Source organism: Festucalex cinctus, chromosome 10 (genome assembly GCF_051991245.1).
Source record: "Festucalex cinctus isolate MCC-2025b chromosome 10, RoL_Fcin_1.0, whole genome shotgun sequence".
Classification (NCBI taxonomy): domain Eukaryota; kingdom Metazoa; phylum Chordata; class Actinopteri; order Syngnathiformes; family Syngnathidae; genus Festucalex; species Festucalex cinctus.
Window position 1 is genome coordinate 24,459,314 of NC_135420.1, and position 24,480 is coordinate 24,483,793.

General features: G+C 38.3%; 4 protein-coding genes and 2 long non-coding RNA genes across 9 annotated transcripts in view; 3 read left to right on the forward strand and 3 right to left on the reverse strand.

Annotated features, from left to right (window-relative positions):
• The window catches only part of LOC144027016 (interleukin-12 receptor subunit beta-2-like), a 14,356-nt gene extending 13,074 nt beyond the window's left edge, over positions 1-1,282 (reverse strand). Inside the window, exon 1 of the mRNA XM_077534247.1 lies at positions 1,241-1,282. The gene's annotated coding sequence lies outside the window, so the exon portion shown is untranslated. The remainder of the gene's footprint in view (positions 1-1,240) is intronic.
• Positions 1-7,757, forward strand: part of LOC144027023 (cytochrome P450 2J2-like) — an 8,749-nt gene extending 992 nt beyond the window's left edge. Inside the window, exons 2-9 of the mRNA XM_077534288.1 lie at positions 99-261; positions 4,830-4,979; positions 5,244-5,404; positions 5,477-5,653; positions 5,723-5,864; positions 5,965-6,152; positions 6,258-6,399; positions 7,466-7,757. Of these exons, the coding sequence (XP_077390414.1) occupies positions 99-261; positions 4,830-4,979; positions 5,244-5,404; positions 5,477-5,653; positions 5,723-5,864; positions 5,965-6,152; positions 6,258-6,399; positions 7,466-7,641 (1,299 nt within the window). The 3' untranslated portion in view covers positions 7,642-7,757. The remainder of the gene's footprint in view (positions 1-98; positions 262-4,829; positions 4,980-5,243; positions 5,405-5,476; positions 5,654-5,722; positions 5,865-5,964; positions 6,153-6,257; positions 6,400-7,465) is intronic.
• LOC144027044 (uncharacterized) lies at positions 1,081-2,784 on the forward strand. The gene is made up of 3 exons (XR_013285354.1): positions 1,081-1,571; positions 2,275-2,518; positions 2,612-2,784. It is a non-coding gene; the product is annotated as an uncharacterized LOC144027044 (long non-coding RNA).
• On the reverse strand, positions 4,908-11,293 carry LOC144027045 (uncharacterized). Its single transcript, XR_013285355.1, has 4 exons — positions 10,677-11,293; positions 7,430-7,649; positions 6,279-6,407; positions 4,908-5,001 (listed from the first exon to the last, which is right to left on the reverse strand). It is a non-coding gene; the product is annotated as an uncharacterized LOC144027045 (long non-coding RNA).
• LOC144027026 (cytochrome P450 2J6-like) lies at positions 9,145-15,279 on the forward strand. Of its 4 annotated transcripts, none has more exons than XM_077534299.1 (9): positions 9,145-9,342; positions 10,418-10,583; positions 10,656-10,835; positions 11,451-11,611; positions 12,262-12,435; positions 12,507-12,648; positions 13,553-13,740; positions 14,518-14,659; positions 14,729-15,277. In XM_077534299.1, the coding sequence occupies exons 1-9, from the start codon at positions 9,148-9,150 to the stop codon at positions 14,902-14,904; spliced, it is 1,524 nt and encodes a 507-aa protein (XP_077390425.1). In that variant the 5' UTR covers positions 9,145-9,147; the 3' UTR covers positions 14,905-15,277. The 4 variants fall into 4 exon arrangements, with proteins under 4 accessions (XP_077390425.1, XP_077390427.1, XP_077390426.1 ...); XM_077534301.1 differs by having other exon boundaries at positions 10,683-10,835; positions 14,729-15,267; XM_077534300.1 differs by having other exon boundaries at positions 10,418-10,835; positions 12,343-12,435; positions 14,729-15,279.
• Positions 15,280-17,478: 2,199 nt separating this feature from the next.
• On the reverse strand, positions 17,479-24,431 carry LOC144027037 (LIM/homeobox protein Lhx8). The gene is made up of 7 exons (XM_077534320.1): positions 23,878-24,431; positions 21,655-21,780; positions 21,290-21,411; positions 19,893-20,113; positions 19,010-19,113; positions 18,690-18,785; positions 17,479-18,584 (listed from the first exon to the last, which is right to left on the reverse strand). The coding sequence occupies exons 2-7, from the start codon at positions 21,736-21,738 to the stop codon at positions 18,357-18,359; spliced, it is 855 nt and encodes a 284-aa protein (XP_077390446.1). The 5' UTR covers positions 21,739-21,780; positions 23,878-24,431; the 3' UTR covers positions 17,479-18,356.
• Between the last annotated feature and the right edge of the window lie 49 nt (positions 24,432-24,480).

A 24,480-nucleotide genomic window follows, 5' to 3' on the forward strand; every position in this document is an offset into this window, starting at 1 on the left:
TAAATACGTCTTTGGGACACTTAGAACATTAAAAAAACGTATTTACACGTTATTGGGAGCAAATGAGTTAAGTTATTCATCTACCGTTTTTTGTTCAGCTCACAAAGAAGTACGGCCCCGTGTTCAGCTTGAGAAGAGGTAGCGAGAGGATGGTGTTTGTCTCGGGGTACCGTATGGCCAAAGAGGCGCTCGTCAACCAGCTGGACAGCTTTGTGGACCGGCCTGTTGTCCCACTATTCGATGGTGTCTTCAAGGGTCTCGGTGAGTGACCCCATTATTATTTCTACTTCTTTGTGGCTTTTGAGCCACGAATGTTAACCACCATTCATAGCACTAATTGCGGGTGTGACCTCATCTTTCCCCAAGAACTGTCGTGAATATATGTCAGAAAAGTTCCAGGACTAGTGTCGTACGGGTTTTAGCCTTCAATTTGGTCACCTGCGAAGCTGTGAATCAACTCAACTGTATTCACGTGCACGGGTCCAGGGGGTGCTGGAGCCTATCCCAGCCGGCTTCAGGCAATAGCCAATCACAGGGCAACTCACGGTTACAGTAATTGCAAATTTTAGATCTGCTCAATATACTATAAAATGTACAATAAAAAAATTTTTCTAAGTTTTCATACCCTTGTTAGCATAAAAGTGGGAAAAAAAATACTAAACAAATATAAATATGGCTTTTAGCCATTGATACACTAATTTCATAATAATTCATAGCATTGAGCTAAAATTAAAAAGATGTACTAGTCTGTAAAAAACGAGTGTGATTTTCAGTTTTCTGCCACTAGATGGCATAACTGCATTTTTAAGACATTTGTGACAGCCAAGTGCATTTTTCTTGCCATATTAAGAGCCATCCAATCTTTAACATGAAGTAAGTTGTGAAATTCTTCACATTTTTAAAATTATCACCCCAGTCTCCATAAACATATAAATATAAGTAAATAATATTACATTTGTAACTGCTAAATTTTGACATGGATGTGTCTGCTCCGTTGCGACTAGAATTCCGCCAGTACAGGCTTTACAATTAATTGCACGTTTAAAAAAAAATAAAAAAATAAATTGTGGCGTTAAAGGTACACTCAGTATTATACAGTGGCATCTAGTGGTGAAATAATAAATCATTCGGAAAAAAAAACAATTGTTTGTGTTAGTAGTATGTAAAAAGATATGTTGTATCGCATAAACGTACTTTTTTAAAATATAACGGTTAGTCTAGAAATCGCAAATTATCTTACATGTCCGCGCCTCGCCTGCTAGTGTCTGCCATGTTTCGCCGCCATCTTTCTGCTACGGGTGCCGTCAAAGACAAATTTCAGCGCTCCATTTCTTTACGCGTTTTTGGAACGCACTTCCGGTTTGTATGGCGACCGCATGTCCACGAAGAAGAAGAGTTTCCGGTCCCCGAAGAGAGCATTATCAAGCATCACACTTACTTTGGGAATTTATTTTATTTCAGCGCGACAAAACAAGAGTTTTTATTGTAGCCGCATTTGCCAGATGGAGAGAAATGAGGAACAGACTAGGTTTGGGACGTGCCGGTGCCTTCGACTGCTTTCTACTTGACCGGTAAGTAAGAGTACATTTGTGTTTACGTTTTGAGAGCGAGAGAAAAAGTATACTCCGTACTAATTAATACGATGTTCGTACCTTTGTTTTACGATCACTGTATCTGTTGATTAGCAACTCCGCACCACTCGAACGATTTCGTTATGTAGCTACTTGCTTTGAAAAAAAAAAAAGATTCCCGCTGGCACGTTATATTTAGAGTAAATGCGCAAGTTATTGTGTAATGTAATGTAACTGTGATTTCGGAGGTATATTTGCCCATAACTTCAATAGAGAATCTAAAGCATACTGTATTAGTGGAGGAGTTGAAAATTATTTTCGTTGTGGTTGGTGAAAATAGGGTTCTCGAAATTAATTTTCGGCAGGGAATAACTTTCTGGACTTAAATGCTGGCTGTACCGTAAGCACTGCTAGAGTCTGAACTCTCTCACTCAAGTGTGTACTGGTCCATTGTGTAATTGGGTGCACAAGAATTTACAGGCTGCCACGTTTTCCACGGAAATTCGACAAGCAAGCAGCCTTTGCATATTCTATGCAGTATGCAGTCAAGTTACTTTTATCTAGCTAATACAATGTTTTGGGCCCAAAAACTAAAGATCTTACCTCTATTTTGGGGGCTTTGTTGGAAAGTTGGTGACATATAGTAGTATCATCAATTATTCTATTTTATTTTATAATTGTGTTTTTGTTTGTGTCACACTAGATCAACAGCCAAACTTGAGGGGTTCCAGAACCATATTCTGATGTATACAAGCATTCATGCACCGTTTAAATACATCACCGACCTGCAAGAAAAAAAAATATCAAGGGGAGAGTCAGCAGCCATATTGGAATGCCCCGAATGAGGACACTTGAATGGAGGACCCCAGAAGGCTTCGGTGTTGTACCACCAGTATCTCCACCTACCATATCTGAGCTGCAACAAACTGAAGTCAGCCGACGTCTTGGTATGTCATTTACATACATTGCACACTACATGAACTTTTTGTGTGAAGCAATACGGAATGGTCACATGTACAAGCACCACTTGTTTTACACAGGACCTGCTGACCAGGTGTCTGAAGCCATGGAGTGACTCCTCCCTCACTTTCCTCAGCAAGCCTTTGAAGAATATGATATCATCGTTGGTGGGAACATGCCCTCACTCCATAACATGTACTTGTGCAGTCAAGGAGCATGTCAAACTTAATAAAACCAGCAAACATTGAAGTGACTTCATTTTTACTGCAGTCTGTTCACACAATCAATGGACAAGCCTTCCTTAATTTTGCCCCAATAACATCATAGAGTAGGCGAAAAGTAGTGTTACAGATCATACTGTGTTCGGGAGAGTTTGAGGAATGTTGCAATGTTAATGGGGGGCAATGTCAGCACACACACACAAAAAAAAAAAAAAAAACATGGTATTGAGTTAATCAGATATTTTAGCTGTGTACAACACATACCTGCTCTGTAACACTACTTTTGGCCCAAACCTGTATGTCTATTTTCCATATTTTGAAATGCACAGCGTATTGGTAAAATTCTGGAACAACTGCAATTCATGTAGCTCATTATATTCTAACAGCATTTTTTTTTTTTTTTAGTTAATATGTTCATTTCATGTAGACTTTTATTTTACTTTATTTTATTCATTCATTTTCATGTACTGTACCTTACATTCATTGGCCAATGAAGAATTCCTTGTCATTGCAAGCATTTATAATAATTCTCCAGGCTTTTGATGTTTTACATTTCTAGTCATGTAAAATAGTGTTAGGTTAGGTGTCGAATGAACACTGCATGTTGACGCCAAAGGAAATAGTATTTTTTTAGTTATTCAAAATGTACAAATTAACACACAACAACAATATACAAGTTATACAAACTACAACAACAAGTGTCAGACATGGACTAATTATATGCCAGGTAAAAAACCTTTGTATTGTCCTCGAGGATCTGGGAAAGTGTCACTTATTTGCTACAAGTCCACCAAGGTGCTGCAGTCTGGGATCCAGGTACAGGAAATCATGGTGGTGCTGATGTGGGATCCAGGTACAGGAAATCATGGTGGTGCTGATGTGTCAAAAAGTATTTCTTGGTGTCAGTCTATCAGCTGGACTTGGATATCTTCATGTTCCTCCATGGTCATTTCCTGTACGAGTCTCTGCAAGAAGGTAACAATTGTAGGTCAGATGAGGTACCAAACAATGAACTGAAAGTCACTGAGCCAATGAAGTACATTATTATATGAGCAAGACTATTTGTGAAAGCCATGTAAATTCCTGCACATCGAAGTACAAGGAAGCTGTTGTATCTTCAATCAAAACTAATTAAGTTGCTTAGTGATATTTATTAGGTAAAATTGTTCAACATGGTGACAAATCGATATCTGAGTAAAGGGTTTCAAATGTTTTTGTAAGCAGCACTTTTCTGAGTGGTTAGTAGCAACAAGACACGGGGGGAATTACGAGTCTGAGTTGCAGGTGTGTAATTCAGTTAACACCATTATTTTTGTACGATATACTAAACATATCAGCAAACGATGTAATCTAAATACCACATATTCCAAGCAAAGGTATGTTTTGAGCCATTCACATGCATGCTCGAATGGAATTATTTTTACATGATGACATAATTGTACGTTACGAGACACCGCGTTCTCTTCCTCCTTTCTCTTCCTCGTCGTCTCTCTCGCCCCCTTTGAGATGGTCCACATGTCTATAAAACGTATAACATAACTGTGTGTTCTCTGTTGCATGGTTTAGTTGCACTAACAAATATGAACATAGATAGCCATTATCATTAGCTGACGTACAGTATTTCCAAACAATGCCGACAAAAATATTAATTCTGAAATTAAATGACTAAATCACAATTATTAGGGATCTGTACAGTATGTCTAACAAATGCAATTCACTTACGTCATCACTCGAGGGAATACCAGAAGTTGTTTGCGTTCTGTTCCGGTGAAATTGGTGGTAGGCTGTTGAAGTAGGGTCTCTCTGGGACGCCGTAGTTCGTGTGCTTAAAATCATTGCATTATCTTGTTTGACCGATAGATGGCGGTCGTGAGCTACACACTGGGGCTTTAAAGGAACTTTAAATTAACTCAAGGTTAACACACTGATTTTGGCACCTCTAATTTTTGATTTTATTTGGATTCGCATATCTTTCGTGATATCAGTCTTGGAACATTTCTGACACATGCAGAAGGACTTAACTTGCAGGGTCAAGCCAGCCTTTGTGATGACGGCTAACTGTTGACATTTTTTGCAGGTGTGGTGCTGAGTAACGGTTACCCGTGGAAGAAGCACAGGAAGTTTACCATTTCCCACCTGCGCTACTTTGGAGAGGGCCAGCGATCTCTGGAGAACTACATCCGAGTGGAGTGCGGCTTCCTGTGCGAAGCCTTCAAAGAGGAGCAAGGCAAGTCCTGCATTCATTGATGCTGTGGTGTCGAGAAATGTACATATTAGAGATGTACTTATTTAATATCATACTAGCCATCATCCAACTATTTGCATATTCATGAAGAAGAACATTTAGCTAGTTGTTCTCTAGCCCTATAAATAACAATGCTGTAAAGTTTTGAGGACAGCCATTTTGGATATGACACAAGCTTGTCCCCAAAACAAACCAAATCAATCAAAGACAGCTTTATAATGTTCCCATGATGCTTTGCATTCCCAGGGAAGCCATTCAACCCTCACTACACCCTCACCAACGCGGTGGGCAACGTCATCTACTCGGTGCTGTTTGGACACCGCTTCGAGTACAGCGATGGAAACATCCGCAAGTTTCTCGAGTTGGACAACGAGGCCATTCTGCTCGCCGGGTCGCCAGTCGCGCAGGTCCGAAGATGGCGGCGCCCTCGAAAACCATCAACCAAGCTGATGTTTATTTATTTTTTGTTCCGTCCACAGCTCTACAACGCCTTCCCTTCTCTTTTCAAGTACCTGCCGGGCCCGCATCAGACGGTCCTCGCCAACTACGATCAGATTGAGCGCTTCCTGGAGGAGGAAGTGCGGAAGCACCAGGAGCAGTGGAACCCGGAGCAACCCCGGGACTTCATTGACGCGTACCTCGCGGAGATAGAAAAGGTGGGACGCTTTAAAAATGATATCTGTTGACGTGACCGCTAAATGAGAGGATTTTTTATTTTTTTATAGCTGAAGGGAGACCCTGAAGCCGGATTCAAAATTGAAAGCCTTGTAGTTTCCACCCTGGACCTCATGGAGGCGGGCACAGAGACCTCGGCCACCACCTTGCGTTGGGCTCTGGTGTACATGATGCACTATCCGGATATACAAAGTGAGAAATAACTGTCTGAGGTCCAAAACTTGACAGACCCGAATCCACTATTTCTGATTTTTTTTTTTGTGTGTGTGTGTGTGTGTCTGCTGCTCCCCAGAGAAAGTCCAGGCGGAAATTGACAACGTGATGGGACAATCTCGCCTGCCTGCACTGGCCGACAGACCCAACATGCCGTACACCGAAGCCGTTATCTACGAGACTCAGAGGGTGGGCAACATCGTTCCCTTGGGATTCCCCAAGATGGCCAGCAAAGAGGCGACACTGGGAAGATACATCATCCCAAAGGTGAAAACGATGTCAGACAACTATTAGAAATTAGAAATATGAAGCTAAACTATGACGTCAAGCCCCCCCCCCCCCCCCCCCCCCCCCCCTCTGACTGCTTTCCAGGGTACAGCCATCGTTACCAACCTGGCGTCTGTGCTTTTCGACGAGGACGAGTGGGAGACGCCGGACAAGTTCAACCCTCAACACTTCCTGGATTCGGAGGGCCACTTCCGCAGAAGAGACGCCTTTCTGCCATTTTCTGCAGGTTTGTGTCTACAACGTAAAGGTTTTGTCACGACAGTCTTTTTGGGCTTGAGGCACAATATGAAATTACAGATTTATATATTTGATTGTGGCTGGCTGATTAATTGGTCCTACATTAAAGAGTCGCCCACGAGACGACTCTTTAATGTAGGACCAATTAATCAGCCAGCCACAATCAAATACAATCAAATCGGATTAAGCCCCTTTGTGGGCCTGATATGGCCCGCGGGCCGTATGTTTGACACCCCTGCTGTATACAAATATTATATTAATATACATAATTTAAATTTTCCATATACACTAATATATGAATATCAAATGTGAAAAAAAAAATGTTTTAATAACATTAAAACAAAAAATTGTTTTCATGTTTTAATGTTATAATTGGTAATACATTTACCAGTATATTAAATTAAATCTATTTACAATTATATTTTATAAGTACTGTGTATGTAAACTTGTTTATTTTACTATTTTGTATTTGATGGTGTGTAAAGTAAAATAAATAAACTTACAAGTTTAAGAAAATAGATTAAAAAAAACGATACAATGTATAATTTTTTGTTTTTGTTTGTCAAATAGGGAACAATAGTAATACTGTAATAGAATAATTAATTATCACATTTTAATCTTATTAATTGTAATTAATTAATCAATTATTTGATGAAATAATAAATGTAAAAATATTTATTTTTCCATTTTTCATTTTTTTTCTATTTATAATAATTAATTTAACAAATTGCTTAAGTAACACGAATGCATTTACAATGATAAATTTTAAATGATTAAAAATCATTAATTATTAATCTCACCACATGAATACAAAGTGACAAATTCATATATATGATATTTTTGTCATTATTTTTGTTATTTTTTTCAAAAAAGAATTCAACCAACTTAATAAAATAAAAATGTTAAAATTGATGCAAACGTATCGATCAAAACTGGACTGTTCCATTTCGCCTCTCAACGAGAAGACTTCATCGTGAATGTTCAATTTTTACCACATTGTAATTGTTTATTTCACTCACTTGTTTCCTGAGCGAGTAAGACATGTTTATTCCCAGGTAAGCGAGCGTGTTTGGGCGAGCAGCTGGCGCGAATGGAACTCTTCCTCTTCTTCACGGCCCTCCTGCAGCGCTTCACCTTCGCCGCCGTCCCCGGGGAGATGCCGGGCCTGGTGGGCGTGGAGGGATTCACCAATTCCCCCGCAGAGTTCCGGACCCTCGCCATACTCCGCTGATGGCCTCCCTGCCCAAATCACCACACAGTTATTAGGACCACCAGATGATTAGGATTATGAATTCATCTTTTAGTGTACAACGGATGGATTTGAAATAAAACTGCACGTGGTTATAAGTGTTGACTTTTCGCTTGAATTTAACTTATTTGACAATTTTGTCTATCCCATTTAGGAACTACAGCCATTTGCATGAGTACCGTGGACATAAAAAGTCTACACACCCCTGTTCAAAAAAAACAAAAAACACAGAAGAAATGCAAGACATTTTCCACCATTAACATCACATGTCCAACATGAAATCTTTTCAAGAGTGGGCGTAAAAAAATAAATAACGTGGTTGAAAAAGTGTGCACACCCTCTCGGAACTGGCATGTGGCTGCATTCAGAATTGACCAGTAACATTCAAACTCATGTGAAGCACTTAAACTTTTTAACTTTAAATAATTGTCAGCTCACACCTGATATCATTCAAAGGGCCTCTGATTAACCCCAACTTGTAGTGAGTATTTTGTTTGCTGGCGCTCTATTTTCATATATAGCATGCGAGTCCGAAACTTACATTTATTTATTTATTTATTTAAAGGTGCAGTCTGCCGGTTTCACGCAGGAAAATGCACTTTTTAAATACAGGATTTAAACAAACAAACTACTTCTTAATTTACAGATCTGGACTTTTCTTCACGTGTGGGGGTGATTTTGTCCTAAACCCAAACACCCCCAGCCTGTATTTTGCCATTTTGTGTTTGTTTTGTAAACAGTGGGGGGACGTTTCTGTGGAAAGACAGTGTTTACAAAGTCACCACCAAAGATTAACATAAACCCAGATGTGTAGACTGAGAGAAAGTTAAAGTGTGTACATCCTGTATTTAAAAAGTGCATTTTCCTGAGGGAAACCGGCATACTGGACCTTTAAGCCAGGCAAAACACATTAATAACAAAATTATTATTTACAACTGTGTGTATTAGTTTAACATTTTTTTTTTTTTACACTTTTATGTTAAGAAGAAAGAGAACAAGAATAAAACTTAGAAAAAATGTTTTATTGTACATTTAGAACAGATATAAAATATGTGATTAATGGTGAGTTAACTATTGAAGTTATGCAATTTAATTTTTTTTTTTTTACATTTTTAATTGCCTGACAGCCCTACTATATATGTATATTTGTACATGACATCAACTCAAGTGATGCCCCCAAACAGCCCAAACCATCTAAGGATTTATTGACCAGAATATGTAGCATCTATCAGTTAGCACTCGCTACATAGCGAAGCTTACATTTTACAATGAAATATGAACTATATCAGATAACTCAAGAGTTACTTTTAAATGGGAATAACGTGCATGACGTTGATCATCCCGTTTTGATAGGATGTGTTTGTTTTGGTGGTGCTCAAGTAGCCCGGAGTGTTGATTTAATTAGAGGAGGTATGTGCAAATGCTTGGCGTCACATATAAGCGCCACGTTGGCCAAGCGGCGCTGCCACAACAACCCGACGGGACATCATGTGGACGTATAACGACGCGTTTGTGGGTTTGAATGTCTGGGGGGTGCTACTGTTAGGTCTGGTGATTTTCCTCCTGGGGTGCACCCTTGGAAAGAAGGAGCCAGCTCACTTCCCACCCGGGCCGTTCGCCCTGCCTCTCGTCGGCAGCGTCTTCAACATTGCTATCAAGCAGCCTCACATGTACCTGACACAGGTAGTAGGAATTGATGCATTCCATTTTATTATTTGACTGTGAATTGCCTTTCCGGGGGTCTCAACAATGCACAGATTAGATCGGAAAAATTAACCCCCGGCTCCAGTTTGCCTGATTAAAATTGGGTGCACGTCCATCTTAATAGGAAGCACGAAAAACGTCTCAAGGTAAAAAGAATTGAAAATGAACAGGAAGTCAGAAATTTTGGTTTTAAGAAACAATTTTGAGCTGAATTCAAGGGCTTGAACGTTATGTTTTAAAAAAAAATAGCTCATAACATTGTTTTGGTAAGCAACATAAAATTGGGTGGACATGTCAATCTTAAGAGGATGCAAGAAAAAGTCTCAAGAAAAAATTGAAAATGAACAGGATGTCAGAAATTTTGGTTTTAAGAAGCAATTTTGGGCTAAATTCAAGGGCTTGGAAGTTTTTTTTTTTAATGGCTAAAAATACCTATTTTTCCTGATAAACAAAATATCTTAACAGGATGCACACAAAAAAAAGTCTCAAGTACCCATAACGGAAAATGAATATGAAGTCAGAAATGTTGGTTTAAAGAAGCAAATTTGGGCCAAAATCAATTTAATTCATAAAACCTGTTTTTGGGCGGACATGTCTATCATCACAGGATGCATGAAAAAGTCTCAAGGCCTGAAGCAATTTTGGGCTGAATTCAAGGGCTTGAAAGTTAAACTTGTCAACAACAAATTTTAATCAGTGAGTGCTTTATGTGTCCTTAAAGTACCCGATATTATCGACACCGATTTAAAAAATGTCTTAGCATAACAGGTTTTTTTGAGGGAAAAAAAAAAAAGAACTTTGTTACCAGCTGTGTCAACACTAGCTAACAATTTGCGATAATGTAGCTTCGTCATGCTCCACTAGAATCTTCTCCCACGGCTTTAGCTTCTTCTGGGAGGGCCAACCGGTAAATGGTTCCACTAACAACAAATTGACAAATTGCGAGCTTCCTGCATGCCGCTGACCAAAGTTCAACACAGAGGGAAATATTGTGTCGGAATCATGATGCGCCTCAGCTGACCACAGGGCGCCATTGTCCTGTTGGCGCGCGCAGTTGGCCGACGCCTACGGGAACGTGTTCTGCATCCGAGTGGGACGAGACAAGATGGTGTTCGTATGCGGATGGAAGATGGTGAAGGAAGTGCTCGTAACGCAGGCTGACAAGTTTGCGGACAGGCCGCACCAGGCCATGATTTACAGACTGTACAACGGAGAGACAGGTAGCGTAAGCACGCACCCATTGGTGGTCGACGCGTACACGCAGGTGCTGCACACGCCCTCATGTCACACAGAGAGTGACAGTGTGTTTGTACCTCTAGAGGGGCTTCTGTGCAGCAACGGCAAGACGTGGAAGAGGCAGCGTCACTTCGCCATGGGCACGCTACGCACCTTCGGCCTGGCCAACGGCACCATTGAGACCAGCATCTACCAGGAGAGCCAACACCTGCGCCAGGCCGTCGACAAACACAAAGGTGACCTGCCGCCAAACGAAGCAAACATTACGGACGACGGCTGAGATAGAAGAGGCCTGAGGTGGCTTCAAGTTAGGGTTTTGAAGTCAGGTTTAGGGATTAAAAGGAGGGCTTCATGTGTCGATAATAGGGGTGTGAATTGCCTAGTACCTGACGATTCGATTCGTATCACGATTCACAGGTCACGATTCGATACCGATTAATCCCGATACGAATTTATAAGTCGATTGTTGCGATTTTTTTCCATTCAAATTTAGAAAATACTATCAGTAAATTTGTACATGTACACTGTAAGATTTGTATGAATATATTTATCTAAAACTTGAGGCTTATAACCGTGAGCCACTGTACACAAACAGTTTGCAATCTGTTTCACATTTGAACAGCATTAAAATAAAAATATTAAGGCTTAATGTGCCGTTCATATAACATTCTTCCATGCTCAAGGTGTGAATCCTAAAAAAAAAAAAAAAAAAAAAAAAAAAAAAAAAAAAAAAATCGATTCTGCCGATTATTGAATCGATTCGAGAATCGTGCGATGTAGTATCGCGATATATCGCCGAATCGATTTTTTTTTTTAACACCCCTAGTCGATAACAATCATCTTCCCCTCAGGTGAATTGTTTGACCCGGCGGCCGAGTTGAACAGCGCGGTGGCGAACATCATCTGCCAGGTCGTTTTTGGGAGAAGGTTCGACTACGGCGACCCAAACCTCCATCAGCTTCACGCCACCATGACGGAGTTCATCTATCTGGAAGGCTCCGTGTGGGGCCTGGTGAGGGAACTCAAATGCTAACTCTGAATCGTTAGCATGGCAACACAATAGCACTGTGTTCTCATGGCGCAGATCTGTGGGCCCCAATGAGCAACATGGGTCTGAAACAAACTCGCATAGGACAGGAAACTTCTTTTCTAACTTAGTTGCTAACTGATGCTGATTCAAATACTAGTCATGACAAAAGAAAAACACTTTTCCTTGACTCTCCTTTGCTTAGTGCGACATAGCCTAAGTCAGGAGTTTGCTCACAACACACAGGAAACTTGAATGCTAATGTAGATGCTAACTAAGACGCTAACTAAGATGGGAATTGTGAAAACAGAAAAGCACTTTGTCCAACTATGTTCCTTCGTTCTATGATAGCTTCCTGCGGACCCGAGTAAGCGACAAACTCAAACGCATCGGACAGGCAGCTCGAGAGTTCAGAGGCTAATATAGACGCTAACTCGGAGATGCTAATTGTTATGATGGCAACAGATTAGCACTCCCTGTTCACTCGGGACAGCATTACATTGCATCATTACTCGCATTGGACATGAACTCGAATGTTAGCTTGGATGCTACCTCAGAAGCTAAGCTGCTAGCTTAAATGCTAATCATGACAACGGAAAAGCAGATTTGTCCAAATAATTGTTCTTTTGATGTAGCTCTACAACGCCTTCCCAGCCGTGATGAAGCGATTGCCTGGGCCCCACCAAAGAATCTTCACCACCTTCCAAACTTTGCAGGAGTTCGTCAGTGCCCAGATCAAGAGCCACAAGTTGGATTTGGACCCCAGCAACCCGCGGGATTATATCGACGCCTTTCTGGCGGAGATGAAAGTAAGCCGACAATGCAGGAGCTCCAAAAACGAGATGATCCTGACTTTGTGTTTTCTGGCTTCTCCTGACAGGACAATGAAAACCGTGAAGCGGGTTTCACAGACGACAATCTGGTTCTGTGCTCTCTGGATCTGGTCCTCGCCGGGACAGAGACTTCCTCCAAGACGCTGCAGTGGGGCCTCATCTTCCTCATCCAGAACCCTCAAATCCAGGGTGGGTTTTTTGCTCAAGGACGTGTGGCCAGAACGGAGCATAAAGTGGCCAATTTTGGCTTCAATTACAAATTTCTCAATGAATTCTGGTGGACGTCTTATGATCTTTCTATAACAGGGGTGTCCAAACTTTTTCATTTGAGGGCCACATACAGAAAATCAGAAGCACGCATGGGCCACATATTGTTGTGAATTTAGTCAGTTTTAATTAGTTTTCAGGGTGGTTCTGTTAGTTTTAGTTCTTTAATAAATGCTTAGTTTTAGTTTAGTTAGTTTCAGTATTAGTTTTAGTTTTTTGCGTTTTTTTTTTTAATGTTTATTACTTGTGCGCAATATTTTAAAAAAACACCATGGGCGCAACGTTATTATTCCGGTTTATATCAAAATAAATCTACTAAAAATCACATTTAAAATCATCCCCAAAAGCTCATATATTAAATTAATTAGCAAAGACTAAAACGAAGGACATTTTTGCTATAATTATAGTTAGTTTTATTTTAGTTAGTTTTGTAAACATAAAATGTAGTTTCAGTTAGTTTTCTTTTTTAAAAAAGCATCTTCGTTTTTATTTTATTTCGTTAACGAAATTGTTGTTTTGAATTTGTTTTTTTCGTTAGTTTTAGTTAACTAAAATAAACTTTAATAGTGTTTTTCGACACTCTCCCTTCTTACTTTGACTATCTCCAAACATTTTTGTTTTTATTTTATTTCAACTGAGTCAAATGCCATTTTTAGCATATGTCGCGGGCCACTAGAAATGGACGGCGGGCCGCAAATGGCCCCCGGGCCGTAGTTTGGACATCCCTGTCCTATAACAATGAAGCAATTTGGACAAATCCCCAATCGCTGATCATATCCACATATTACGGTGCAACAAAAATCAATATTTTCCTTCTTTCACCAAGAAAAAGTCCAGGTGGAGATCGAACGAGTGATTGGGCCGAGCCGCTTTCCCAAGATGGCCGACAGGGCCCACATGCCCTATACGAACGCCGTCATCCACGAAATCCAAAGGATGGCCAACGTTGTCCCTCTCAACGGACCCAGAGTGGCCTCTAAAGACGCACAACTGGGGGACTACGTCATACCCAAGGTGCCACAATCCGGAATGCATCGTGATTTACATTTCACCAATCCTCTTTTTTTTGTGGGGGGTTGAAGTCACATCCTCGAGAAAGTAGAAAAATAATTGCCCCAACACTTCCCATCGACATGGAATTTGGTGGAATTGTTACGATCGGAGGCACAAAATGTCTCAAGAACCCATAAAGAAAAATGAATGGAAGTCAGCCATTTTGGTTTGTATAAGCGATTTCTCACTCAATAAGTACCTGTCGGAGAAAGTTCGAATAAATTAGCCCCATGACACAAGTTCCTCCGATCAACATGAAAACGCGTGGACAATATTATCTATCATGGTTAAATGCTCAGAAAAAGCTCAAGAACACATTCCAAAATTAACACATTCATTGCCAGACCAGCAAAAAAAAAAAAGCATAATTTGACGTCTTTTTCCGTCAATGGCAGTGAATGAGTTAAACAGGAAGTCGGACATTTTGGTTTGGATTAGCGATTTCTCACACAAAGTACCACTCTGGGAAGTAAGAAAAAAAATTAGCCGTTAGCCACCATTTTCACCAATCAACATGAAATTGGATGGGACTGTTTAGCACAAAAAAACAAAAAAAAAACGTCTCAAGAACCAATGCCCAAAATTAAACAAGAAGTTGGCCATTTTGGTTTAAATAAGTCATTTCTTACACATTAATACCCGTCCTGAAAGTTTGAAAAGAATTAGCCGCAAACACTTGCTTAACATGAACTTTGGCGGACATTTTATTCCACCCCATCACCTGCTTGTGGTTTGTAGGGCAGCAGCGTGTTGCCCATCTTGACGTCGGTGCTGTTCGACAAGGACGAATGGGAAACGCCGCATACCTTCAACCCCGGACACTTCCTGGACTCCGATGGCAATTTTGTGAAAAGGAACGCATTCTTACCTTTCTCCGCAGGTAACAAGAGCCGCCGTTGTGGATTTGCTAGGAAACAAGAAGCAGAACTCGAATTTTTGTTTGTGTCAGGAAAACGTGTGTGTCTGGGTGAAGGCCTGGCCAGGATGGAGCTCTTCTTGTTCCTGGTGGGCCTGCTGCAGAAGTTCACCTTCTCCTTTGCGGAAGGAGTTGAATTGAGCAATGAGGGAATCGTCGGAGTGACGCGCTCGCCGTACCCCTTCAAGGTCCGCGCCGCGGCCCGCTGACGCATCCGAGGCGTTGTCGTTTGTTGCCAAATTGAAGTCGATCCTACTGAGCAGATGCAGGATATACATTGTTATCAAACTTCTACAGCGCAACATTAGAAATGATGCTTTTCTTGACGTTATTTTTTAGTTTTAGTGCAAGGATCAGAAAACAGACCTTGTTCCTGTCTGTCTCTGGTGTCGTATTATCAGGTTGCTGTTAGCTAAACCCGACTTCAACAGGAAGTGACCTGTTTTCAACAGGAAGTGAGCATGCTAGTGCTAAGTTAGCATGCTAATGTTAGCTGAGCATGCTAATGTTAAGTTAGCATGCTAATGTTAGTTTAACATGCTAATGCTAATGCTAAGTTAGCATGCTAATGCTAAGTTAGCATGCTAATGCTACGTTAGCATGCTAATGCTAATGCTAAGTTAGCATGTTAATGCTAATGCTAAGTTAGCATGCTAATGCTAAGTTAGCATGCTAATGCTACGTTAGCATGCTAATGCTAAGTTAGCATGCTAATGCTAAGTTAGCATGCTAATGCTAATGCTAAGTTAGCATGCTAATGCTACGTTAGCATGCTAATGCTAAGTTAGCATGCTAATGCTAAGTTAGCATGCTAATGCTAATGCTAAGTTAACATGCTAATGCTAAGCTAGCACGCTAATGCTAATGTTAGCTTAGCATGCTAATGATCATGCTAAGTTAGCACGCTAATGCTAATGTTAGCTTAAACATGTAGGAAGTTACCCAGAACGGACCAGTGCATTCGGCTTTCCACCTTGCAAGAGTCAGCAGTCACATCCAAAATTTCCGCGGGAATTTTTCTATGTCTGTCTGTCTGGTTGGGGGCGGCCATTTGCAAGTTCATGTTTTCACATTACCTCGTCGAAAATAGACAATTCTTCACAGCAGCCATACTGCATGCTGTTATTAAATCTTATACATTACTTTACATGTTGTCTGTTCAATATTTTTCCATGGCAGTCTAAAAACCGATGACTCAAGGGATGATAATGGTTGCTCATTACTGGGTGATGTATGTTTTATGTATGTATAAATTACAGTTAATTATTACAATCAACAAACATCACTTTTGCCTTTGGCTCCGTTTGATGTTTGCGCCGCTTCAGTCACGTATCACTCGCTTGCCCGTACGGCTACACTTCTTCTTGTTTACACTCTTTTGACTTATCAAGAGAAGACGTCATGATGTCACGTGGTTCGTTGTGGCATATTTTCGGTGGCTGCCATTTCCCATTTCTAATATGTTAAGTGACGAAAATATCACTAAATATATGTTGATTCAACAAAAGCAGTATTCAGTATTGTACAATACGAGCGGAGGTGGAAGAGCGGGTTGCTTGCATTAACAGAACCGCACCCACAAAAAGCGAGTTTTTTCAAGCAGAGCATTACAGGTGGATGTTTTTTTTTCTAGTATGGCATCATTCTTTCTCTTTTGTGTATTTACATCGGAGAATGTCAGCAACCTTAAAATACCTGGAAACTGTTTTGATTGGCAAACGAGTTGCGGTTACGCCACAGATTTTATACTCGACACTTCCATTCTGTGCATCCACTTTTGACATTTGGCTCTCCGGCGTTTGCCTCCGTTCTTCCAACATGTGGTTTGATCAGTTAATGATTGGCTTTGACTTGAAATGGGCTTCTTGTTTTCATTGTTGTCCTTCTACGTGTGGCGGACTTCCTCAGCAGCAAGAAATCTTCCATATTTTCCTCTGGGAACGCTCGAACACCACTTGATTATCCAGAATTTTTTTTCCTGACTTCTTCTTTCAAAATATGACTTCTTTTTTTTTCCCATTTAAAATACTACTTTTTGACGAAAAATCTTGGCAAAAAAAGTTATTCAAAAAAAAAAAGGCCATATTTTTGTTCAAAATATTTTTTTTCTCTCAAATGACTTTTTCTTCCTTTTTCCCTTTAAAAAAAAATATACATTTTTGTCGTGAAAAAAAAAATACTCCTTCAAAACATATCTTTTAAATACGACTTTTTACTTAAAAAAAAATAAAATGGAAAATAGCTTTAAAAATAGTAAAAATAAATCAATACATTTTATTTTTACCTTTCAAATACACCTCTCTATCATGGGAAAATGTTTTTTCTTCAAAACTTTTTTTTTTTTTTAATTAAAGGACTTCCTTTTAAAATACTATGTTTTATCTTGGAAATAAATCCTGAAAAAACACGTTTTTCTTTCTTTCAAGTGCATTACTTTCTCAAATACAAACCAAAATTTTTGAGGAAACAAGACAAAAAATATTTTTTTTCTTTAAGACAAGAACTACTTTTTCATTTGAAAAAAAAATACATTTTTACCTTTAAAAAAAAACAACAATTTTCTTGGAAAAAATCTTGAAAAATCTGTTTTCTTTTTTCTAAAAACTTGACTTTTTCTTGGAAAATTAGTCTTCTATAATAAAACAGCTATTTACTTTGGAAAAATTTGAATTTCTTCTTGAATTTGCCTTTTTTTTCTAAAAAAAAAAATAAAAAATATTTTTTTTAATGTTTTAAAAGTTGTAACATGTATGTTAATAGTTATTCCCATTCATCACTTTTGTTTGTGAAATTAGACATTTATTTTTCAATTAAAGACACTCCACATACACACAATAAATTACATTTTCAGACCTTCTGATGCTTCGTTCTGAGGTTTCACAAATATTCAGCAAATTCAAGCAGGGAGGCTCCACAATATGACAGAAAATCAAACATTTTGAGGCAGGTTACATGAATAACATTTCACACTTTGCAACGATCATAACCTTTTTCAATAATAATTAGAATATAACACAATACAGAAACGTTTTCAATCATTGCATCATAAATTTGCGCAATACCCCCTGAGGACAACCAAACCTAAAATGGCCTCTGGAAGGAAAATGCTAGCTAGCTGCACGCTAATCGGCCACTTCATTAGGTACACCTGCACAAACTAATCCAGTGATTGTCACAGTGTGTGCTACAAGTCGCAGCAGTGGTAGCGCGAGTGCTACACAAAAGAACGTTGGGTCCACCACATTTGCATTTCATCTTTAACCATCTTTTATTAATGAATCTTCTCAATTTTATGGCAGCGTATCAATGGATCTGATGTTACTGCGTCATTGTGACTCAATGGCGCCCTCTGGCGGCCCACCTGGAATTTTCACGGTGCTCTATAAGGGGCATTAAAGTAAAAACGAAATGATATGCAGAGAGGAGCTTCTATAATCGAAAACATCCTCCATAAAATAAAAGCAGTTGCCGCCATCTTGTGGCCTCTATAGACAATTCTGAACCTTTTTTGAATAATGCAAATGTATTGTACAAGTTCAACACAACCTAACTGTACTTAAAGAGCGGGCCACTAGAGGGAGCCGGCGCACTTTGAGAATCACCACTCTCGCGCATTGCCATGTGACACACGTGAAAAAATGCTGATTGCGGTGAAAAGCAGTCACTCGTATAGTAGTTCATAAAAAGCCCGGTGCTCACTGTCGATGAAGGAGTGCAGTGCCGACAGCATGGAACCTTCCGGACCGCCGTAGCTTGTGTACTGCAGCTCCTCGGGGGTGGGCGTGGGCGGGGCCAGGCGGGCGGGCTGCAGAGCGGTCAGGGCGGCGCCGGAAGTGTGATTGGGGCTCACGTGCTTCTTGTGACGCGCTCGGCAGTTCTGGAACCAAACCTAAACAAGAAAGTCGGACCTTATAGTAATGTGAAATGATCATATTTAATATTAACATTTATTATGGTGGTGGCTGTTTTTTTTTTTATTTACTACACAGTGAACCTGTATGACTCTTCGACTGAGGCCCGTCTGCTCAGCCAGTTTTTGCAGGGTTTGAGCATCCGGGTTGTTGTCCTGGGCAAACTGTGCCTGCATCACCTGCATTTGAAAAAGACCAAAAAATAAAAAATAAAAATAAAATACAAATAATATAATTATGAAATCCAAATCCGCACACAAAAAAAGTGATATAAAATATTATGCCTTTATACAATAATTCAAAAATATCAAGACTATTTTATACAGTATATGTAAAAAAAAAAATGTTCTCTTAAATTCCACAATATTTTTATTAATAAGGCAAACTAGATTTTTTTTTTTACCTGTAGCTGGTCGGCAGTGAAGCTGGTCCTCGCTCTCTTGGATGGTTTGGGCTGGTTAATTTCTTGTTCGGTGGGCACGGCACCCTCCATATTTACGTTGCTGCCTGCAATTATCATAATGCAGTAAAGTTGCTCATAATGAGAAGAATTGGCACAAAATTTGAAAAAAAAAAAAAAAAAAGTCCTATTTTTGGCAAGTGAGTATTATCATCATAGATTAGTAGTATCATAGATTATGCCTTTGAAAAATCTAAATATATAGGTTGTTGTTTTGTTTTTTTTAAGTACTAAGGTTAATCGTGAGTTAAAGTTCATGAAAATGCTAATGCTAAACGGCTAACAATGTTGATTAGCACTCTAGTGATGACCATTGTGAGTCAACAAAAACGCTAACTATCATTTAGCTCACACATAATAAATTGAACGAAAGTCAGCTAGTGAGCCACTAGGTGGCGGACCAACACAAGAAATAAACTCAGTAGTGTCACTTCTTTCTTGGTTCCTGAATAATTACAACAATGAAGATGTGAATAACTGGCAGAAGTTTCAAATCCTTTGTCCATTTTTTTTTTTTTTATGTTTGAATATTTGGTTATCTTTTAGGTTCTTACAAAGATTTTTTGTAAATCTTTTTTTTTTTTTTCTAAAAAAAACTTTAGACCTGGGGCTAACTCGACTTCTTTTGGCAACATGTTCCTTTTGTATGCAGCATAACAGCTAATTGCTGCTTCGCCATGTTTGCTTTGAACACTATATTTACAGTATATAGCGATAAATTAGCAGTAAAATCGGTATTAGACAAGCTTTTATCTGTCAAACTTAAAAAGAAACTAAACAAAAATTGAATACCTGTCAAAAGCTGACATGATTTTTCAAAAGTCACCTTTGTCGGTGGCCCTCTTGAGCTTGTCCAGCATGCAGTCGTAGTGGACCCTGCAGAGGACCTTGTCTTCCACCAGGGCAAACTCCTCCCCGGTGGACAGCTGCCTCTTGCACGAGAAGCAGGCGAAGCAGGCCAGGTGGTAAACGTTGCCCTTGGCGCGCCGCACCCAGTCGCTGGCGTGGATGTGGCGGCCGCAGCACGCGCACCACGTGCCGAACCTTCTGCGACGCAAAAACAACAACCGGGCATCAGTCATAACTGTCATCGCAATTCATAAGGAAATAATTGAGTCGTGATGTCGGATTACTTTTTTTTTAATTCTTATTTATTTTTCCTTTCAGACATAGTATTTGTACATTCGGAAATGTGTTTTTGTCACATTTTAAAATATCCTGCATGCGTGAAATTAATAACAACAACAACAATAATAATAGTAATAATAATAATAATAATAATTGATATGCATATTTAATTCCCATTACATTTCAGGTGCTGTAATTCAGCGGTAATTTAGCATAATAATAATAATAATAATAATAATAATAATAATAATAATAATTGATATGCATATTTAATTCCCATTACATTTCAGGTGCTGTAATTTCGCATAATAATAATAATAATAATAATAATAATAATAATTTATATGCATATTTAATTCCCATTACATTTCAGGTGCTGTAATTTAGCTTTAATTTAGCATAATAATAATAATAATAATAATAATAATAATAATAATAACAATAATAATAATTATTATTGTTTATATGCATATTTAATTCCCATTACATTTCAGGTACTGTAATTTAGCTGTAATTAGGTATAACAATAATAATAATAATAATAATAATAATAATAATAATAATTGATATGCATATTTAATTCCCATTACATTTCAGGTGCTGTAATTTCGCATAATAATAATAATAATAATAATAATAATAATAATAATTTATATGCATATTTAATTCCCATTACATTTCAGGTGCTGTAATTTAGCTTTAATTTAGCATAATAATAATAATAATAATAATAATAATAATGATAACAATAATAATAATTATTATTGTTTATATGCATGTTTAATTCCCATTACATTTCAGGTACTGTAATTTAGCTGTAATTAGGTATAACAATAATAATAATAATAATAATAATAATTTATATGCATATTTAATTCCTATTACATTTCAGGTGCTGTAATTTAGCTAGTGTTCCCATACCATTGGTTATAAAAAGTCTACACACCCCTGTTCTAATAACCAGGATCAATTCATGTGACCTATAACCTGCACAACTGAAATGCTATATTTAAAAAAAAAAAAAAAAGGTTTTGACACTAGAAGTAAAAATAAACGATTGAGATGACGTGTTTGCAAAAGTGTACACACCCCTACCTGAAGTAATCCATCTTGCAGAAGACCTCCTTGTCCTTAATGTAGCAGCTGGTGTGGCCTCCCAGCGCCGCTTGGCACACGCTGCAGCAAAGGCAGCGCACGTGCCAGGACAGGTCGCTCACCTGCAATGTATGCACGCACGCACACACACACGCATACACACAAAGAAGACAACTGTTTATTTCTTTTCTGGGCCTGCGAGGCACAAATACTTCAATTAAACCACAAACACACAACAAGCTGCAATGAAAATGATAATAAAAATAAAATACCTTGGCTCAATATCAAGCCATCATTTCATCATTGCATGCACACAGCCACACACACACACACAATAATAATGCACAGCAATATTCGAAAAATACCTTCAATAAATATTTATCGACTATTTCTTGATTGCAGCTGGCGCACACGCACACACTTGAGGTGAGAAGAGGCTCAGTCGACATCGTCTGCAGGCTGGAGCCCACCTCGTCGTCCGCAACCTCCGCCTGCAACACAAACGGAAGACAACGTGCACTTCAAGCACTTTTTGTCACACACAAAAAAAACTTTCATCACATATTTTTTTCAGATTATTCTCTTTTGATAGCTTCCAGATAGATAAAATTTGTAAAAAAAAAAAATAATCAAAAAAATCAAAATTTATTAATAGAAAAGTGACCTATTAGGGACCTAATTTGACTTATTGTTTAAAAAAAATAAAAAAAAAGCCTTGTTTTATTTCTTCCTATTCTCATGGCAAAATTCAACATAATTGTCAAAATGATGGCAAATAACGGCAATTTTGGTGTATATTTTTTTTAAATAAATATCCATTTTTGTCCACTTTCATTGTTTACATTATTCCAGCTTTTTTTCATTTTTTTTTTTAGTTAATATTATATCCATTTTTTTTTGTTTTTTTTTGTTCAGTGACTAAAGGTTCATTTAAATAAAAAAAATAAACCGACAAACGGCATTATTGTTTGATTTGTGCTCAACTTAAATCAAATAATTGCAATTTTGAAACAGAACAAAATTAAGTTGAATTGAATTAAAATGTCACAATAGCTTGACTTCATATTTTCAGATTAGTTATTGTGTTAAAGGAATGTCATCAATTAAGATGTTTTACAACAGCTGAGGTTAGTGGCAAGTACATCTAACTTAATTGAGTTTTACTCAAAATTACACATTCTAATATACTTTAGTGCACATTGTTACCAAGGTTGTTTTTTGTTGAACACATTTTCATCACTCTCATGGACTATATTAGAGTGACAGGGAAAGTGACATATTATGAAGAAAATATGGAGAAAATGCATTTTATGAAGACTCGCTGTGTGTCCAAAATGTTATCATCGGAGTCCTTTTGTTCTCTCCAGGCAAAAATCTCAAGCATTTAGTACAACAAAAAATGCATTATTTAAAACAAAAAAAATCAGGTTTTAAGTTAGAAGGAAATTGGAGCAATTGGGTGCAAAATATCATCTTTACAGTCATTTCTTAATAAACATTTGGTGAGAACTCAACAGCATATTCAGCATTGTTTAATAATAATAATTTAAAAAAAAAAGAGGGGAAAAAAAAGACAGGCTATGTTGATGACAGCAAATGAAAGCAATTTTGCAACAAAATACTTAAAAGAATGCAATTTTTAAATATCAATGCATAGCCTACGTTTGTTTTTGGAGCGCTAACCAAGTGTAAAAATAAGAACATTTGCTTGAAAAGTATATTGCATTGGTAATTTACGCAAGTTCCCGTATAGTTTAAAAGCCTCATCCTTAATGTTGTCTTCACGAGTACATCACAACTTTCTCCCAGTGAAGATCTCAAGCATTTTGTACAAAAAGGAATGCATTATTATTAATTTCAATAAATGAGTATGCCCTTCAAACTGCTGGATTAAAAAAAAACCATTATGGATTTCAAGTGACCCATATGGGGCATATTAAAAGTTTGGAGGTTGTCCTAATTTACAGTCACGTGAAAAAATATTTGCTGGTTTGTTTGGGGGTTTTTTTAGGGGAAAAAAAAAATCAGATAAAAAAATTTGTCCTTTTATTAAAACAAACAAACAAACAAAAAAACACACACACAAAAAAACACCCAAAAATTCAGTAGTCAATTGACAATTGAAAAAAAGTCCTATTTGTCTTTTGTCATTGTTTAAAAGTGAACACGTGCAAAAAAAAAATCTTCAAAATTAAGGTGCAAAAACAATGTCCATTTATAGCGTAATAGTCTTTTTCCCGACAAATTCTTACAAATTACAACTTTTGAGGTTTGGGCCAAAAACAAAAAACGAAAAAAAAACAAAATAAAACGTGGTACTTTACAAATTACAGTACGCAAGATACTTATAATTCCAATTAATTAAAAAAATGACCCATAAACATTTAGCCTTAAAATGCTTAAAATACTTTGCTGCAAACTATTAGCATGTACACGAAATCATTTTCGTCCTATTAAAGTTTTTTTTTTTTTTTTTGCGTGTTTTACGTGCGCTAAATCGTATATTTAAAAAATAACAAGGACATTTGCATTGCATCATATAAGTGAATAAATTAATAAAAAGTATATTTCTGTCTCATCTTCCCTACCAGGAAGTCTCCCGTGTCCAAAATGTTGTCTTTGGAGTCGTCCCATGCGCACGCGTCGTTTTCTGTTTTTATTTTCCTCTCCGCGTTTTGCGTGTTTGGTCGCTGAGCGCGTGGTGCGTTCAATGACCCCCTCCTCGGCCTTCCTCCCGCTTGCCATAAATATCATCAGCTGCCCGCTCACTTGCTCACCATGACGACGCCAATTGCAAATTGAAGAGGAGTCATTACTTGGACAAACAGAACACACTTGAGCCGACACTAATTTCTTTTTTTTTTTTTTTTTTTTTTTTTTACCGGTAAATGCTTCCAACAACTCCCTGCTAAAAGGGCGTTGATTTATTTAATAGCAGCGATTAAAAAAAAGTCAACGTTAGAAAAAATGAAGAGGTCTCATTAACTACTTGATTTTTAACGACGAGGGAAGGAAGCAGGATTGGATTTCTACGCAGATCGCAGGCGAGAGCAATTAAGTTCTAATATTGAGCTCCAGCCAAACCGGACCCACAAGGCGGCCCCGCGCCGTCCCGGTGCCCAAGCGAGGGCCCTCCATCCCCGGCCATGTCCTCACCTCCTCGCCGGAGCTTCCAGCCAGGATGCAGCGTT